General features: G+C 41.5%; 1 protein-coding gene across 7 annotated transcripts in view; it reads right to left on the bottom strand.

Annotated features, from left to right (window-relative positions):
* gabpb1 (GA binding protein transcription factor subunit beta 1) overlaps positions 1–19,929 on the bottom strand; it is a 111,917-nt gene that overhangs the window by 86,759 nt on the left and 5,229 nt on the right. For 6 of the 7 annotated variants that reach the window (XM_059953126.1, XM_059953130.1, XM_059953128.1 and 3 more), the window contains exons 2-4: positions 5,073–5,180; positions 2,083–2,250; positions 626–820 (exon numbers count right to left, since the gene is read on the bottom strand). In XM_059953126.1, the coding sequence (XP_059809109.1) occupies positions 626–820; positions 2,083–2,250; positions 5,073–5,180 (471 nt within the window). Of the gene's footprint in view, positions 1–625; positions 821–2,082; positions 2,251–5,072; positions 5,181–12,027; positions 12,574–19,929 lie in introns of those variants that run through there. The other variant, XM_059953127.1, reaches the window with a different exon arrangement.

The raw sequence follows: 19,929 nt of genomic DNA, 5'->3' as shown, positions 1-19,929 counted from the left end.
GAAACATTCAATGTGGGCACTAGAAAAACACTGATATTTAATTCAATTAATGATGTGTCTTGTTCTAATAACTATTAAAATAGTGTCATCAGCATTTTGTTGTAGATGATCAGCATCTCTTTATCTACCTGTAAACAGTTTTTAAATCGCTTAGAGGCTTTCATCATATTATGTCATTGCATTGCCAGATCGGAAGCTAAGAATCCTCCTCAAAATGTTCAATTGCAATGGGGAAAATTTAAGCCCCTCAATACTTTGCATAAATTCAATGTGATGAGCATTTCCATGTAAGGTGATTCATTATATCAGAAAGTAAGAGAAGAATGCACCTTCTGAAGAAGGGCAATCTACTAATAGAGATGTTTAACTAACTGTGCTGAATTAATGCAGTTTCCTTCCGGGGAGAACTTTTGCAAATCCATATCTCTATGTATCCACTAATTTGCTGCATTTTTCCTGATGAAGGGTCTCGGCCCGAAACGTCAACAGTGCTTCTCCTTATAGATGTTGCCTGGCCTGCTGTGTTCCACCAGCATTTTGTGTGTGTGGCTGCATTTTTAGTAGTGTAAGCGTGTCTTTATAATCTACCCCCTTCACATCCTGTGACTTCACACGTATTACTTACCTGCAGCATTACAATTAAATCTTCATCACCATTATCCACTGCAATATCAAAGGCTGTTTTGCAGAATTTACTTGGTGTGTGAACATCAGCTCCATATTTTATCAAGAGATCAACCACATCTTGGTGACCATGTTCCACGGCCCAGTGAAGAGCTGTCATTTTAAGCATATCCTTTGCATTTATGTCAGCTCCATTCTGTCAAGAGTAAAGAGAATGTGTAGATGGCATACCTCCAGATGAACATCAGCGCTGAACAACCATTCTTTGTCTCTATGATTGCATGATTACCCTATGTTGAAAGAGTACAGAATGACAATGTGCTACTGGCCATGCTCCAAGCTCTCTATCTCCATTTATTCCCTATCCCTGATAATTTTTTTTATTAACTAAAATGTTTTTGATTAGTTAATGAAGGCAGCTACGAGAACAAGTACACGGTTCCCTGAAAATCATGTCACAGGTAGAGAAGGATATGAGGTAGATTTTTGGCATGCTGGCCTTCATTAGTCAAGGCATTAAGGTGAGATGTTATGTTGCATTTGTACCAGATGTTGGCGAGGCTGCATTTTCTGTTCTGGTTACTCTACCATCGGAAAGATGCTATAAGCTGGAAGGAGTTATGAGGTATTTGACAGGATGCAAAGGACTGAGTTAGATAGAAACTGTGCAAGCTACTAGGACTTTATCCACTGGAGCATCAGTAAATGAGGGTGTTGTGTTTTTACTAATATTCTATAAGTGCTTGTATATGCAAGGACTAGGGCTCAAAGCCACGGATTTGTCTTGCGGGAGTCAGGCATTGGGGAGAGGACTGGGCGTCAAAGCCACGGTGTTGGGGTCCACTCAACAGATGATAATCAGTGGGCTGGGGGTTTCTGGACTATATAATTGCACATTCTGTTTCACTATATTTTTACTGATATTCTATGTGGGTTTGTTGACTTGTATGCATCAAGCCACGGCATCGCGGGAGGGAGATGGGCCTTGGGACTGTTATTACGTGATTGTGATCTTGTGTGAGCTTACTGTGTGTTGGTAATGTGGCTTTGCACCTTGAGCTCCTAGTAACGCTGTCTCATTGGGCTGTATTCATGTATGGTTAATTGACAATTAAACTTGAATTGAATTGAATTACAGAGGTGTATAAAATAATGAGGGGTAGAGGTAGAGTGAATACACACAGGTCTTTTTCTCCAGGGTTGGGGAATCAAGGCTGAGAAGGGAGAGATTTAACAGGAACCTGACGAGCAACTTCTTTACACAGAGTTTAGTCTGTGTTTGGAAAGAGCTGCCAGAGGAAGATGATTAAGACAGGTAATGTATATTAACAACATTACATTTGAAATGTATAATGGTGTTCCTTCAGTACTGCACCAAGATAGTCAAGATTAAATGCTGTAGTCTCTGCAATTACCCATAATGACTGACACTTTATGCTATAATTTTTCGAACCATACCTTCACAAGTACCTCCACAATGTTTGCATGGCCTTCTGATGCTGCCATGTGCAGTGGGGTCCTGTCCACTTTAGTCCTTGCATCCCGACTCACTCCTGCCCGAAGCAGCACTTCTGCTGTTGAATAGTGACCATACTGAGCTGCTAGATGAAGTGGAGATGTTCCCAGCTGCAATCAACAGAAGAATGGCAATTATCTATAAGCAAAATAATTCACATTCTGAAAATCAATAAAAATACTGTATGCAGACTCTGTGAAGAGAGAAACTGAGTTTATGTTTCATGTTATGACTTTCTCTATTGGAGATTCCTTCGAACTGAAACATTAACTTTTTACAATCATGCATCACAAAGCCCACAGTACCCTTTCTCAACATTTTGCCCATTTACACTAATCATGTTTCCTCACATTGTTTATGTCCCCTGTGTGTTACTAGCTTATCTAAATGTCTCTTCATCATAATAACTGTATCTAATTCCATCACTTCCTCTGCCAGCAAGTTCCAGATGACAATCACAACAACTCTGTGTGAAGAATCTTTCCTCTCAAATGTGCTTTCAAACTCTTTCCTCTCACCTTAAACTTACAGCTTCTTGGTTTTGATAATCCAACATGGGAAAATATCCCGACTATCTAGCCTATCTATGGCTCTTGTAATTTCAGATACATCTAGTGAATTACCACTCCACCTTCTTTGCTCAGGAAAAGCAAGCCCAACCTATCCAACCCCTTCTTATCAGTAAAATACTCCAATCCAGACAACATTGTGATGAATCTCCTCTCCAGCAGAACCAAATCCTTTCTTTTCTCTCCACTTATTTACAGAATACTGAGTATTCTCTATTTTTATTTTATACACTAATTGCGCTGCCTTACATATTCTACCTCCTGCGATGATTTCAAATATTACAGCACATCTGGTGTTTTACAAGTTTTAAATGGCAAAAAAAAGGACATAGCTCGTGTATAACTTGCCGGACAGGGACTTGCTCAGTACCAGCTGATCTGACATTTAACATACTGAAGCTTACTTCTACTGCCCAGTGTTAGATCCAGGATCTGCTGTCTTCTTCAGCATACCTCAAAAATTACAAATGAAAAATACTGACAAAAATGGAAATCTGAAGTAACAGGAGAAAATGCTAGACATACTCAGGTTTGCCGAAAGAAATGTAATACTTCAAGAGTTATTGATCTTTTTCTATTGAAAGCTATGACCTGAAATGTTAACTGTGTGTTTTGGCAGATCTTCTAAGTATTTCCAGCACTTTTTGATTTGATTGCTTCAAAAGAAAACTTAACTTGTAAGTTAATTTTGAGGTAATTCCATTGCTGAAGTAGCAAGCTACTCCAGGAGTGAATGTTTCCATTGCTGCTGTAGTTATTATCAGAAACTGATCAAAATGTTTTTGATGTCCTATAACTTATCACAAAGTTATTTTTGACCACTTGTAAAATAAATAAATAAATAAATTGATTAATTTCACAATTCCTTTTAGTTGTCAAGTTTGCAAAAATTCCCTCTTTGGAATACAAGGTCAGGAAAACTCACTTGTGTACAATACCATTTTTTGACCTTTGAAATAGAGCTGCATAACTTAATACATTTAATTGCTGTTAATCTAAAGAAATCTGTAAATTTCTATTTTCTCAGGTTGTTCCTCAATATTATAGAAATGCCTTACCGGTGGAAATAAGCCACTTTTTTGTAATTTGCTTTTTTTAATTTTCATTCTCTAGACAACAATAGTCCTATCAGTTGAATCCTTGCATATGCTTTTATGCTCAAAGTATTTATGGGGTGTGGTGAAAGCCCTGAATTTCACTTACCTCCAGCCATCGGTTAAGTTCTTGCAGAGAATCACGTGAATCAGTTGAATAAACTACCTTTCTTATTAAATTCAAAGTAGCAACATGATTTTGGCGCACACGAACCCCTGATCTTTGCTGTCCAATGTCACTACTTTATTTCTGTATATCCCATGCTATGTTTTTGCAGTCCTACAGTTCCAAGGCTTAATTTTGTTTCATTTGGTCATTAAGGTCAAAGGAGAAAAACAGGAATTATGACTACGTCCACACTACACCAGATAAATCCGTAACTGAAGCTTTTTCTCTTCATTTTTACCCTCAGTCCACACTAAAACGGCATTTTCGTCCCCCGAAACTGGAGCTTTTCAGAAACGCTTTCCAGAGTGTGTCATTTTGAAAATGATGCTTGGGCAGATCAGTGTGGACAGGGTAACCAGAGATTTCTGAAAACACTGTCAGACAGCAGCACACCATTTCATTGTTTTCTTGAATGCAACCTAACAATCTCAGAACAGACAGCAACGAGACTGAAGCCACAAGAGTTAGAAACATACTCACCAACTACTTTGACCCATAACTTACTGAATAAACAAGTATACCTACTTTGCCCTGTTTTCTGTCCTTGCTTATATGAATGTGGTTTATCTATTTATGCAAGTACTTCTCTGACAATAGATGTGTAACTGCCTAATGTAACATTGTATGGAAACACAAGATAATACTGATGCAGACATGTTTTATACATTTAACAAAGTGCTTTATTAATGCAACAGAGTTAAACAGTTTTTCAATGTTCGTTGTCAGCCGGGTCATACTGTCTGTGAACTCCCTGTTGGTTGCCTCCATATGCTCCAGTATTTGTTTTTACTTTTAAGTCCTCCTGCGTGAAAGCCAACAGCTGCCTGTCGTTTAAGTTTCTCTAGTCTGTAACTAAACAAACACGCACCATCTTTCACAGTGAGATTCAACACCAAACATGTTGCTTGTTATCGGTAGATGCGCAGTAGGAGGAGATTCGCCAAAATATCTGTTTCAATGTGGACAGAGATATTTCTTAAAACGTCTAGTGTGAACGCCTATCATTTTTACGCGAAACCAGCGTTTTCAAAAATATTCGGTCTAGTGTGGATGTAGCCTCAGTTGATAAGCAGAGATAATTGTAACATAGTTTAACTTACCCAGTCTGTTGTGAAAGGAGCACCATTGGACATCAATATTCGCACCTCATCATCCTGTCCAGCTCGGGCAGCTTCTAAAAGCTTCTTCCCCAAATCCACAAGAGACATCTAATCAGAATGTAGACAAACACTCACTGAATTACTCATTAATCCATACAGCAGTAATGATTTGTTGCTGCCTAATTTGGAAGCATCAAATACCAAAACACAAATTTTACACTTTACATTCATTTGCGTGAATGATCTGCGTTTAGTAAAGTGCTCTTTACTAAATGACGTTGACAAAAACATTCTTTCTGGTGTTTCAATGGTGACAATACCAAACATTAACAAATTATTCACATTAGATAAATGTAAGCTTATCCAAAACTCCAGAAATCCTAACTCACTAAAGGTCCTGTTCACATTTCAACCCTGCATTCCCTGAACTACAATCTCTCCTGGTCTATCAAAAATGTATCAGTTTTAAAACACTCACCAGCCACAATGCAACACCTTGCATTCCCCTCTCTCCCTCTCCCTGTAATCATTTCCAACCTTACAAAATTGCTTCAAATTCTGGCATCTTGGACATCCATTGGTGGTGTAGGCTTTAAATTTAAAGTTTTGAGTCCTGGAATTCCTTTCCTAAACCTCTGTTTCTGTAAAGCTTTCCTCTGACCAAGCTTTTGATAAAATCCCCCAAATATCTGTGTCCCTGACAACGACACCTGCAAGAAGTGCATCCAGCTGCAGCTCCTAACAAACCATATTAGGAAACTGGAGCAAACTGGAGCAGGAGCTGGGTGACCTCCGGATCATTCGGGAGAATGAGGAGTTTATAGACAGTAGTTTCAAGGAGGTAGCTATGCCAAAGGAGCAGGGCACAGGTAATTGGGTTACCATCAGGTGAGGGAAGGGGAAAAGTCAGGCACAGCAGGGTTCCCTTGTGGCCATTCCCCTCGACAACAAGTATACCGATTTGGATACTATTGGGGGGAATTACTTACCTGGGACAAGCTGCAGCAGCTGGATCTCTGGCACTGAGTCTGGTTCTGCAGTGCAGAAGGGAGGGTGGAAGCAGAGGACAGCAATAGTGATAGGGGACTCAATAGTTAGAGGTACAGACAGAAGGTTCTGTGGTCATGACAGACACTCCTGGATGGTTTGTTGCCTCCTGGGTGCCAGGGTCAGGGATGTCTCTGATCGCGTGCACAGCATTCTGAAGTGGGAGGGTGAGCAGCCAGATGTTATGGTACACATCGGTGCCACTGACATAGGAAGAAAGAATGAGGAGATCCTGAAGAATGAGTATAGAGAGCTTGATAGGAAGTTAAAAAGCAGGACCTCAAGGGTAGTAATCTCAGGATTGCTACCTATGCCGCGTGCCAGGGAGGGTAAGTGTAGGACGCTCTGGAGGATGAACACGTGGCTGAAGAACTGGAGTAAAGGGCAGGGTTTCAGATTTTTGGATCATTGGGACCTCTTCTGGGGCAGGTGGGACCTGTACAAGAGAGATGGGTTACACCTGAACTACAGGGGGACCAATATCCTTGCAGGGAGATTTGCTAGTGCTGTTGAGGAGGGTTTAAACTAGATTTGCAGGGGAATGGGAACCAGAGTGCCAGAGCTGATAGTGGAGAGGGGGTGAAAATAAATGATGTTAAAAGTTTATGCAAAGTCAGAAATAGAAGGGTTGTGTGTAGTCATAATAATTTTCGGAGGTGGGTCTATTTCAATGCAAGGAGTATTGTGGGGAAGGCAGATGAGCTGAGGGCGTGGACTGACACATGGAATTATGACATTATAGCCATTACTGAAACTTGGCTACAGGAGGGGCAGGACTGGCAGCTTAATGTTCCAGGGTTCCGATGTTTCAGACATGATAGGGGCAGAGGGGTGAAGGGTGGGGGGGGGGGGGTTGGCATTGCTAGTCAGGGAAAATGTTACAGCAGTGCTCAGGCAAAACAGGTTAGAGGGCTTATCTACCGAGGCCATTGGGTGGAGCTGAGAAACAGGAAAGGTATGACCACATTAATGGGATTCTACTATAGACCACCCAATCAGTGAGAATTGAAGGAGCAAATCTGCAGAGAGATAGCAGACAACTGCAGGAAGCATAAAGTTGTGATAGTAGGGGATTTTAATTTTCCACATATTGATTAGGACTCCAATACTGTTAAAGGTCTAGATGGATTAGAGTTTGTAAAATGTGTTCAGGAAAGTTTTCTAAATCAATATATAGAGGTACCAACTAGAGAGGATACAGTATTAGATCTCCTATTAGGAAACGAGTTAGGTCAAGTGACGAAAGTGTGTGTAGGGGAACACTTTTGGACTAGTGATCAAAATGCCATTAGTTTCAACTTGGTCATGGATACAGATAGATCTGGTCCTTGGGTTGAGGTTCTAAACTGGAAAAAGGCCAAATCTGAAGAAATGAGAAAGGATCTAAAAAGCATGGATTTGGACAGGCTGTTCTCTGGCAAGGATGTGATTGTTAAGTGGGCGGCCTTCAAAGGAGAAATTTTGAGAGTGCAGAGTTTGTATGTTCCTGTCAGGATTAAAGGCAAAGTAAGTAAGAATAAGGAACCTTGGTTTTCGAGGGATATTGGAAATCTGATAAAGAAGAGAGATGTACAACAGGTATAGGCAACAAGGAGCAAATAAGGTGTTTGAGGAGTATAAAAAGTGCAAGAAAATACTTAAGAAAGAAACCAGGAGGGCTAAAAGAAGACATGAGGTTTCTTTGGCAGTCAAGGTGAAAGATAATCCTAAGAGCTTCTACAGGTATTTTAAGAGCAAAAGGATAGTAAGGGATAAAATTGGTCCTCTTGAAGATCAGAGTGGTTGGCTATGTATGGAACCAAAAGAAATGGGGGAGATCTTAAATGGGTTTTTTGCACCTGTATTTACTAAGGAAACTGGCAAGGAGTCTATGTGAGGTCATGGAGCCCTATACAGATTGAAGAGGAGGTGGTGCTTGCTATCTTGAAGCAAATCACAGTAGATAAATCCCCAGGACCTGACAGGGTATTCCCTCTGACCTTGAAGGAGACTAGTGTTGAAATTGCAGGGGCCCTGGCAGATATATTAAAAATGTCTGTATCCACGGGTGAGGATTGAAAGATAGTTCATGTTGTTCCATTGTTTAAAAAAGGCCCTAAAAGTAATCCGGGAAATTACAGGTCGGTAAGTTTGACATCAGTAGTAGGTAAATTATTGGAAGGAGTACTAAGAGATAGGATCTACAAGTATTTGGATAGACAGGGACTTATTAGGGAGAGTCAACATGGCTTTGGGCATGGTAGGTCATGTTTAACCAATCTATTAAGAGCTTTTCGAGGAGGTTACCAAGAAAGTGGATGAAGGGAAGGCAGTGGATGTTGTCTACATGGACTTCAGTGAGGCCTTTGACAAGGTCCCACATGGGAGGTTAGTTAGGAAGACTTAGTCGCTAGGTATACATGGTGAGGTAGTAAATTGGATTAGACATTGGCTCAATGGGAGAAGCCAAAGAGTGGTAGTGGAGGATTGCTTCTCTGAGTGGAGGCCTGTGACTAGTGGTGTGCCACAGGGATCAGTGCTGGGTCCATTGGTATATGTCATCTACATCAATAATCTGGATGATAATGTGGTAAATTGGATCAGCAAATTTGCTGATGATACAAAGATTGGAGGTGTAGTGGACAGTGAGAAAGGTTTTCAAAGCTTGCAGAGGAATTTAGAACAGCTGGAAAAATGGGCTGACAAATGGCAGATTGAGTTTAATCCAGACAAATGTGAGGTATTGCACTTTGGAAGGAAAAACCAAGGTAGAACATACAAGGTAAATGGTAGGACACTGAGGAGAGTAATAGAACAGAGGGATCTGGGATTACAGATGCATAATTCCCTAAAAGTGGCATCACAGGTAGATAGGGTCGTAAAGAGAGCTTTTGGCACATTGGCCTTTATAAATCAAAGTACTGAGTATAAGAGTTGGAATGTATGGTGAGGTTGTAGAAGACACTGGTGAAGCTGTATTTGGTATATTGTGTGCAGCTTTGGTCACCTAATTATAGAAAGGATATTAATAAGGTTGAAAGAGTGCAGAGAAGGTTTACAAGGATGTTGCTGGGACTTGAGAAGCTGAGTTACAGAGAAAGGTTGAATAGGTTAGGACTTTATTCCCTGGAGCATAGAAGAATGAGGGGAGATTTGATAGAGGTGTATAAAATTATGATGGGTATAAATAGAGTGAATGCAAGCAGGCTTTTTCCATTGAAGCTAGGGGAGGAAACAACCAGAGGACATGGGTTAAGGGTGAAAAGGGAAAAGTTTAAAGGGAACATTAGGGGAAGCTTCTTCACACAGAGAGTGGTGGAAGTGTGGAATGAGCTGCCAGTTGAAGTGGTGAGTGCAGGCACACTTTTAACATTTAAGAAAAACTTGGACAGGTACATAGATGACAGGGGTATGGAGGGATATGGTCTAGGTGCAGGTCAGTGGGACTAGGCAGAAAAATGGTTCCGCACAGCCAAGAAGGGCCAATAGGCTTGTTTCTGTGCTGTAATGTTCTATGGTTCTAAAAAGACCTGCAAACCCTTGAAATTTAAAGAAATTTCTGTAATTTAATCATAAATTACAAGAATCATGATTTAACTAGGTTTATTAAAGAAAAATGTTTAAACAAGACTATCAGTTATACAGAACTTAAATTTTGAAAAAAAAATCCAGTTACAATAGTAAAAAATTCTCACCAGTTCACTTTTCCCAAAAATTAACTCAATAGATCATCCCCTCAAAACTAATCAACAAGCTTCAAGACCTTGGTTGGCCTCAATATCTCCTTGTGCAACTTGATCCTTGATTTCCTCACTTGCAGACCTCAGTCAGTCTGGATTTTGGCAACAACATCTCCACAATTTCTGTTGGCACAGGTGCACCACAAGGCTGGTGATTAGTCCCATGCTCTACTTGCTTTATCTTATGACTGTGTGGCTAATGTTCTCCAATGTTATAAAGTTTGCTGAGGACACCGCTGTCATTGGCTGAATCAATGGTGATGACCAATCAGCATATAGGAGGGGGGATTGAAAATCTGGCTGAGTGGTGCTACAACAACCTCTTACTCAATGTCACAAAGACCAAAGAGTTGATTATTAACTTCTGGAGGAAGAAACCAGAGGTCCATGAGCTAGTCCTCATCAGGGGATCAGAGGTGGAGAGGGACAGCAACTTTAAATTCCTCTGTATCATCATTTCAAAGGACCTGTCCTAGATCCAGCAGATAAGTATAATTATAATGAAAGAACTGCAGTACCACTACTTCATTAGGAGTTTGTGAAAATTTTGCATGACATCCAAAACTTTGACAAACTTCTATAAATGTGTGCAGAGAATATTGACTGGCTGCATCACAGTCTGATATGGAAACATCAACGTCCTTGAACAGAAAATCCTACAAAAAGTCGTGGATAAGTCCTGCTGAAGGGTTCTCAGCCCAAAATGTTGACTGTACTCTTTTCCACAGATACTGCCTGCCTACTGCATTCCTACAGTATTTTGTGTGTGTTATGAGGCCCAGTTTATCAGTGGCAAAGCCCTCCCCACCACTGAGTACATCTACATGGAGCATTATTGCAAGAACACAGCATCAGTTATCAGGGACCCCCACCAGCCAAGTCATGCTCTCTTCTCGCTGTTGCCATCAGGAAATGGCACAGAAGCCTCAGGATTCACACCACCAGGTTTAGAAACAGTTATTCCCTCTCAACCATCAGGCTCTTGAGCCAGAGTGGATAACTTCAGTTGCCCCATTACTGAACAGTTCCTACAACCTATAGACACTTTCCCATAATTCTCCACCTTCCCCCTAGCCCACTTCCCTCCAGCCTATCACTTCCCAGCTCTCTACTTCATCCATCCCCCCACCCCTCCATTTCTTATCCCCTCTCCACCATCCCATGTTACTTCACTCCTGATGAAGGGTTTTGGCCCAAAACGTCGTCACTACCTCCTCCCATAGATGCTGTCTGGCCTGCTGAGTTCTGCCAGCATTTTGTGTTTTTAAAAATTAGATTCTTTTGTGTTCTATGTCTGACCAAGATGTGGCTTTCTCCAAGGATGCCAGATACAGAAAACATACCCAAAGGCTGCTTGGTTACAGAATAGACCAAACTACAGGGTCAGAGAAGGCTAAAGGAGGCAGTGTGGTAACAACATCTCCTCCACAATCACTATCAGCTCAGGTGCACCACTAAGGTGTGTGCTTAGCTTCCTGCTCTACTCACTTTACGTTTATACTTGTAAGGCTAAGCACAGCTCCAATACTATACTTCAGTTTGCTGATGACACCACTGCCATTAGCTGAATCAAAGGTGTTGGCCAAACAGCAGATAGGAGGGAGATCAAAAATCTGGCTGAGTGGTGGCACAATAATCTGTTATGTGATGTCAACCAGACTAAGAAACTGATTACTGACTTCAGGAAGAAAAAAACAAAGTTCCATATGCCAGTCCTCAACAAAGAATCAGACATGGAGAGCATCAGCAACTTTAAATTCCTTGGCATTATCATTTCAGAGGATTCTTCTTGGGCCCAGCACTCAAGTACCATTACAAAGGGGGCATGGAATAGCCTCTAATTTCTTAAATGAAACTTTTACAATATTCTATAGATAGGCGATGGAGAGTATACTGACTGGTTGCATCAAGGCTTGATATGGAAACACCGATGCCCTTGAATGGAAAAGCCCAGTCTATCACAAGTAAACCCTCCTCACCTTTGAGCACATCTACAAGGAATGGTGTCATAGGAAAACAGCATCCATTATCTAGGACCCTCACCATCCAGGCCACGCTCTCTTCTTGTAGTTGCTATCAGGAAGGGGGTACAGGAACCTCAGGACCCTTCAACCATCAGACTCTTGAACCAGAGGGAATAACTTCTCTCACCCCAACACTGGGACAGTTCCCACACTAATGGGACTCACTTTCAAAGACTCTTCACCTCATGTTCTTGATAGTTATTTACTATTTTCTCTACATTTGCAGTCAGCTGTCGTTGCATGTTGATAGTTTGTCCATCTTGCTGAGTGCGGGTTTTCATTGATTATCTTGTGTTTCGCTGAGTTTGCTGTGAATACCCACAAGAAAATGAATCTCAGGGCTGTTTGTGGTGGTATAGACGTACTTAGATAATAAATGTACTCTCAGTTTTGAGTGGTCCATTTGTTAACAATGGTGCAATAGAGAGAAATGAATCAAGTACAGGATTTTAAAAAATAAAAAAGCAAAGGGCTTTATAGGGCCCCTGCCCCCTCCCACTTCAGTCCTGACAAAGGGTCTTGGCCCAAAATGTTGACTGTTCGTTTCCACAGATGCTGCCTGACCCACTGAGTTCCTCCAGCGTGTTGTACGTGTTGCTTTGACCCCAGCAGCTGCAGAATATTTTGTGTTTACAATAAAGCAAAGAGACTGGTTTACAGGTCTCCCTTAACAGTAACCACAGGATAAAGTGTAGAGGAAGAAATAATGGAAGCTTTCTGGAGAGGTACAGCGACAGGGGTTTGAATTTATGTAGACCTGAAAATTATGGGAAAAGGGAGACTAGATGAGAAGCTTAGACAATATTTTTGGGAACATTTGTGAGAGCTGCGTACTCTAAAGTTGTCAGAAGAGCTGGCTCCTCTAGATCTGGTGTCATACTGTGAAACAGGAGCAATGAATTTATTTTTTTTAATTTATTGAGATACAGAGCTGGAACAGGTCTTTCTGGCCCTTTGAGCTATGCTGCACAGCAACCCCCCTATTTAACCGTAGCCTAATCACGGCACAATTTGTATTCATACCTACCAACTGGTATCATTGAACTGTGGGAGGAAACGAGAACACTTGCAGAAAACTTACCTGGTCATGAGGAAAATGTATAAACTCCTTACAGACAGTGGCAAGAATTGAACCCAGGTTGTTGGTGGTTTAGTGTTGTACTCACCACTATGCTACTGTGCCACCCCATGCCCTCACTGGGAAGGTAAATCTAAAATGCACCAATCAACATGTGATGGAATATTACATTCAGTTTAAGGAAAGAGGAAAGGGTATTGTAAAGTTATGAAGGTATGAAAACAGAACAAGGAAAGCTAACATATTAAATTAAGGGGTCAATAATGAAAACACAAAGGCAGACAGTAAAGATCCTTCAGAACACACATCATAGATATATTTCAACCAGAAAGAAAAATCCCAAAAGTGAGATTCACCATTTGTGGTAAACTAAAAAAGTAGTAGAAAATCAAAACATTTAAAATAAGAACAGGAAATACTGGAAACACTCAAAAGTTTAAGCAACTGTAGAAAATGAGAGTCAATGTTCAGATTACTGACCCTGCAACTAACCCTAAGAAGAAATGTTAAATACTTATACATTTAAATTATTAGGCTAGAGTTAAATGAGGGATTGCTGGGCAGCACATCTTGAGGGGATAAACCTCTCCTAACCATGAACTTCAAAATGTTTTACATGGCTTTTAAATGTTGCTATTGTGCCCATCTCAACCACTGATTCAGGCAGTTCATACCAAAAACGAACCACCCTTTGTGTGAAGATGCTGCCTCTGATGTCTCTTTCAATCACTCACCTATACTCTTTTTTAAAGCAAACCTCTCCTTGGAAAAAGACAATATGCTTTCAATCTAAGTCTCTCATGATCTAAAAAAAACTTATAAAGCTGCACCTGAGCCCAAGGGGAACAAATATTCTTGTAGGCAGATTAGAGCTATTGGGGACAGCTTAAACTAATTTGGCAGGAAGATGGGAACCGGAGTGAAGTGACTCAAGATAGGATGGATGGTTAAAAAAAAAGCAAAGATAGCATGCCAAAAAGACCCAGCCCAAAACGTCAACTGTATTTTTTTCCCATACATATTGCCTGGCCTGCTGAGCAGTCAGATTAGCAGGAAAGGCAGGCAAAAGATAGCACAAAATTGCAGCTAGCAGGGTAAGTACCAGTGCATTAGAGACACAGAATCAAAAATCATAGCAAATACAGTACTGTTGTATCTCAGAGCACAGAGTATAAGAAAATAAGGTGGATAACCTATTACAGGTATGATGTTAAGGCCATCACGGAATCGTGGCTGAAGGATGGTTGTAGTTGGGAGCTGAATGTCCAAGATTACATGTTGCATCAGAGGGATAGGGAAATAGGCAGAGGAAGTGGCTTTGCTGGTAAAGAGTGGAAAGATGTGACAAAGGATCGGAAGATGTTGAATCCTTGTGGGTTAAGAAACTGCAAGGGCAAAAGGACCCTGATAGCAGTTATATACAGGACTCCAAACAGTAGCTGGGATGTGGACAACAAAAGACAACAGGAAATAGATAAGGCATGTCAAAAAGGCAATGTTATGATATTCAATGGAGATTTCAACATTAAGGTCAATTGGGAAAATCAGGTTGGTATTGGATCTCAAGAGACGAGTTTGTTGAATGGCTTTTTAGAGCAGTTTGTCGGTGAGCCTAGTCAGGGATCAGCTATACTGGATTTGTGTTATACATTAAGCAGGAGGAGATTAGGAAGCTTTAGGTAAAGGAACCCTTAGGAGCCAGTGATCACAATATGATTGAGTTCAACTTGAAACTTGATAGGGACAAAGTAAAGAAGGCTGGCATAGCAGTATTTCAGTGGAGTAAAGGAAATTATAGTGGTATGAGAGAGGAGTTGGCCAACGTCAACTGGAAGGAGATGCTGGCAGAGATGACTGCAGAGCAGCAATTGGAAGATGTAGGATAGATATATTCCAAAAACAAAGAAATACTCAAATGGCAAAATAGTACAACTGTGGCTAACAAGGGAAATCAAAGCTAACATAAAAGCAAAAAAGAGAGGGCATTAAACAAAGCAAAAATTAGTGGCTAGAGGATTGCTAAGCTTTTAAAACCAGACTGAAAGCAACTGAAGAAATCATTAGGAAGGATAAGCTGAAAAACAAACTAGCAAACAATATCAAGGTGAATAAAAAAATGCTTCTTTACATATATAAAAGATAAAAGAGTTGAGAGTGGATATAGCACCGCTAGAAAATGAGGGCGGAAAAATAACAAGGAAAAGGAGAGGGCAGATGAACTAAATAAGTATTTTGCATCAGTCTTTGCTGTGGAAAACACTAGCAGTGTGCAGGTGTTGAAGGACGTGAGGGAAGAGAAGTGAGTACAGTTACTATTACCAGGGACAAAGTGCTCAAAACACTGAAAGACCTAAAGGTACGTAAGTCACCCAGACCAGATGAACTGCACCCTAGGGTTCTGAAAGAGATAGTGGTAGAGATTGTGGAAGCATTAGCAATGATCTTTCAAGTATCATTGGACTCTGGCATGGTTCTGGAGGATTGGAAAAATTGCAAACGTCACTCCACTCTTTAAGAAATGGAGAAATCAGCAGAAAGAAAATTATAGACTTGTTAGCCTGATCTTAGTGATTGGAAACATAATGGAGTCAATTGTTAGGGATGAGGTGATGGACTTGGTGACACATGACAAGATAGGACAAAGTCAGCATGGTTTCCTTCAGGAAAATCTTACCTGACAAACATGTTGGAATTCTTTGAATAGATTACAACTAGGATAGATAAAGGGAATGCTGTGGATGTATATTTAGACTTTTAGAAAGCATTTCACAAGGTGCCACACATGAGGCTGCTTACCAAGAGTCCATGGTATTGCAGGAAAATTGCTAGCATGGTTAGAGCAATGGCTGATTGGTAGAAGACAGTGAGTGGGAATAAACGGATCCTTTTCTGGTTGGCTGCCAGTGACTAGTGGTGTTTCGCACAGGTGAGTGTCAGAACTGCTTCTTTTTATGCTGTTTATCAATGAGTTAGATCAGTGATCCCCAACCACCGGGCCACAAAGCATGTGCTACTGGGCTGCGAAGAAAAGATGTGATTTGGTAATATGAAACGATATGAGTCAGCTGCACCTTTCCTCATTCCTGTCATGCTCACTGTTGAACTGAATGTACGCAAGATCATCAGTACCTAAACACAGTGATACCCTCGTGCCAGGGATCACTGGTTGGCCTAGGGTAACCGGCCAGTGAGAAGTGCTACTGGCCTGGAGCGCGGACAGACGGGTACTGCCTCTCAACCTGTTTAGCACACTGAATGTTTGTGGGGAACCCAGTGCTAAAATATTCGCAGACGACCTAATTTGGGCTCAGGGTTTCGTAAGTAGCAGAGCAGCTACCTCACTGCGATCTACTGAAAGTCATCCCTCGAGCTAAACTTTTGTCAGCCGATAGATTCTACCTTCCTACAAGGAGGGTGGGCGCGTACCCTGTCACACTCCTCGCTCAGTCGGTCATTCTCTCCAGACTGCGACTTCTGCAGCCCCAGTATGGGGACCTCCGGCCCTTACCTTGTCCTCTCACTGGTGCATTGCAATGATTTTATATGTTCATAAGAGGAAAATATGCACTGTGTTTAATATCCAAACATTATCTAAAATGTTATGATGCTATTGACTTATAAGTGAGTTATAATTTACTTATCACTATGCTCATGCGAGGAAAATATGTGCTGTGTGCTTAATATCAAATTCGTTAGATAATCCCTTTTAATAGAAACATAGAAAATAGGTGCAGGAGTAGGCCATTCAGCCCTTCGAGCCTGCACCACCATTCAGTATGATCATTGCTGATCATCCAACTCAGAACCCTGTACCTGCTTTCTCTCCATACCCCCTGATCCCTTTAGCCACAAGAGACATATCCAACTCCCTCTTAAATATAGCCAATGAACCAGCCTCAACTGTTTCCTGTGGCAGAGAATTCCACAGATTCACCACTCTCTGTGTGAAGAAGTTTTTCCTTATCTCAGTCCTAAAAGGCTTCCCCTTTATCCTTAAACTGTGACCCCTCGTTCTGGACTTCCCCAACATTAGAAACAATCTTCCTGCATCTAGCCTGTCCAATCCCTTTAGAATTTTATACGTTTCAATAAGATTCCCCCCATCAATCTTCTAAATTCCAGTGAGTATAAGCCTAGTTGATCCAGTCTTTCTTCATATGAAAGTCCTGCCATCCCAGGAATCAATCTGGTGAACCTTCTCTGTACTCGCTCTATGGCAAGAATGTCTTTCCTCAGATTAGGAGGCCAAAACTGCACACAATATTCTAGGTGCGGTCTCACCAAGGCCTTGTACAACTGCAGTAGAACCTCCCTGCTCCTGTACTCAAATCCTTTTGCTATGAATGCCAACATACCGTTTGCCTTTTTCACCGCCTGCTGTTCTTGCATGCCCACCTTCAATGACTGGTGTACAATGACACCCAGGTCTCGTTGCATCTCCCCTTTTCCTAATCGGCCACCGTTCAGATAGTAATCTGTTTTCCCTGTACTTGCAACCAAAGTGGATAACCTCACATTTATCCACATTAAATTGCATCTGCCATGAATTTGCCCACTCACCTAACTTATCCAAGTCACCCTGCATCCTCTTAGCATCCTCCTCACAGCTAACACCGCTGCCCAGCTTCGTGTCATCCGCAATCTTGGAGATGCTGCATTTAATTCCCTTGTCTAAATCATTAATATATATTGTAAACAACTAGGGTCCCAGCACTGAGCCTTGCAGTACCCCACTAGTCACTGCCTGCCATTCTGAAAACGTCCCGTTTACTCCCACTCTTTGCTTCCTGTCTGCCAACCAATTCTCTATCCACATCAATACCATATCCCCAATACCATGTGCTTTAAGTTTGCACACTAATCTCCTGTGTGGGACCTTGTCAAAAGCCTTTTGAAAATCTAAATATACCACATCTACTAGCTCTCCCCTATCCACTCTACTAGTTACATCTTCAAAAAATTCTAAAAGATTCGTCAGACATGATTTTCCTTTCACAAATCCATGCTGACTTTGTCCGATGATTTCACCTCTTTCCAAATGTGCTGCTATCACATCTTTGATGACCGACTCTAGCATTTTCCCCACCACCGATGTCAGACTAACCAATGTTAGAAACGAAATTCAGTGTATTAGCCACTTGTAAGAGACTTATAGTTGACTTATCACCTATATTCCTGTCGTGATTAACACACCCCTCCCCCCACCCTGTCGGTCGGTCCGCAAGAATATTGTCAATATTAAACCAGTCCGTGGTGCGGAAAAGGTTGGTGACCCGAGTTAGATGATGGAATAGATGGCTTTGTTGCAAAGTTTGCAGATGATACAAAGATTGTTGGATGGGCAGATAGTGTTGCAGAAACAGGTAGGTTGCAGAATGGGCATGAAAGTGGCAAATGAAATGCAATGTTGGAAAATGAATGGTCATGCACTTTGGCAGATGGAGTTCAACCCAGATTAGTGTGAGGTGGTTCATTTTGGTGGGTCAAATATGATGGCAGAATATAGCATTAATGGCAAGACTCTTGGCAGTGTGGAGAATCAGAGGGATCTTGGGGTCCGAGTACACAGGACACTCAAAGCTGCTACACAGGTTGACTATGTGGTTAAGAAGACATACAGTGCATTGGCCTTCATCAATCGATGGATTTAGTCTAGGAACCGAGAGGACTCTGGTCAGACCCCACTTGGGAGTACTGTGCTCAATTCTGGTCGTCTCACTACAGGAAGGACATGGAAACCATAGAAAGTGTACAGAGATTTACAAGGATGTTGCCTGGATTGGGGGGGGGGGGGGGTATGCCTTACAAGAAAAGGTTGAGTAAACTCGGCCTTTACTCCTTGTAGCGACGGAGGATGACTGGTGACCTGATAGAGGCGTAGAAGATGATGAGAGGCATTGATCCAAGGCTGAAATGGCTAGCACAAGGGGGCATAGTTTTAAGGTGCTTGAAAGTAGGTACAGTACAGAGGAGATGTCAGGGGTAAGTTTTTTTTTAATAAACGCAGAGTGGTGAGTGTGTGGAATGGGCTGCCAGCAGTGGTGATGGAGGCAGAAAAGATAAGGTCTTTTAAGAGACTCCTGGATGGATACATGGAGCTTAGAAAAATAGAGGGCTATGGGTAAGTTTAGGTAGTTCTAAGGTTCAGAACATGTTCAGCATAGCTTTGTGGGCTGAAGGGCCTGTATTATGCTGTAGGTTTTCTATGTTTCTAAATAAATGTGCAGACTATTTTCTAAATGGGGAGAAAATCCATAAACCTGAGATGCAAAGGGACTTGTGCAGAACATCCTAAAGGTTAACTTGCAGGTTGAGTAAGTGGTGAGGAAGGCAAATACAATGTTAGCATTCATTTTAAGAGGTCTAGAATACAAGAGCAGGGATGTGATGCTGAGGCTTTATAAGGCACTGGTGAGGCTTCACCTTGGGTATTGTGAACAATTTTGGGCTGTTCATCTTAGAAAAGATGTGCTGGCATTAGAGAGGGTTCAGAGGAGATTCACAAGGATGATTCCAGGGTGTTATCTCTTGAGGAACGTTTGATAGCTCTGGGCCTGTACACGCTGGAATTTAGAAGGATGACGGGGAATTTCATTGAAACCTTTCGAATATTTAAAGGCTTAAAAAAGTAGATGTGGAAAGGATGTTTCCCATGGTGAGGGACTCTAGGACAAGAGGGCACAGTTTCAGAATAGAGGGGCATCCATTTAAGAGATGCCGAGAAAAAAAGATGTGGTGAATTTGTGGAATTTGTTACCACACATAGCTGTGGAGGCCAGGTTGTTGGGTGTATTTAAGGCAGAGATTGATAGGCTCTTGATTGGCCACAGCATCAAAGGTTAGGGGGAGAAGGCCTGGGAGTGGGACTGAGAAGGATAAAAAGGATTGGCCACCATTCAATTTTTATTTTTTTTTTTTACACACAGTAAGTTTTTTTTAAAAAGGTAAGTTTTTTTTTCACAGAGAGTGGTGACTGCATGGAATGGGCT

This window comes from Hypanus sabinus, chromosome 28 (genome assembly GCF_030144855.1).
Source record: "Hypanus sabinus isolate sHypSab1 chromosome 28, sHypSab1.hap1, whole genome shotgun sequence".
In the NCBI taxonomy this organism is placed as follows: domain Eukaryota; kingdom Metazoa; phylum Chordata; class Chondrichthyes; order Myliobatiformes; family Dasyatidae; genus Hypanus; species Hypanus sabinus.
Note: the sequence above shows the minus strand (reverse complement) of the source record. Positions and strands in the feature narration are given on the sequence as shown.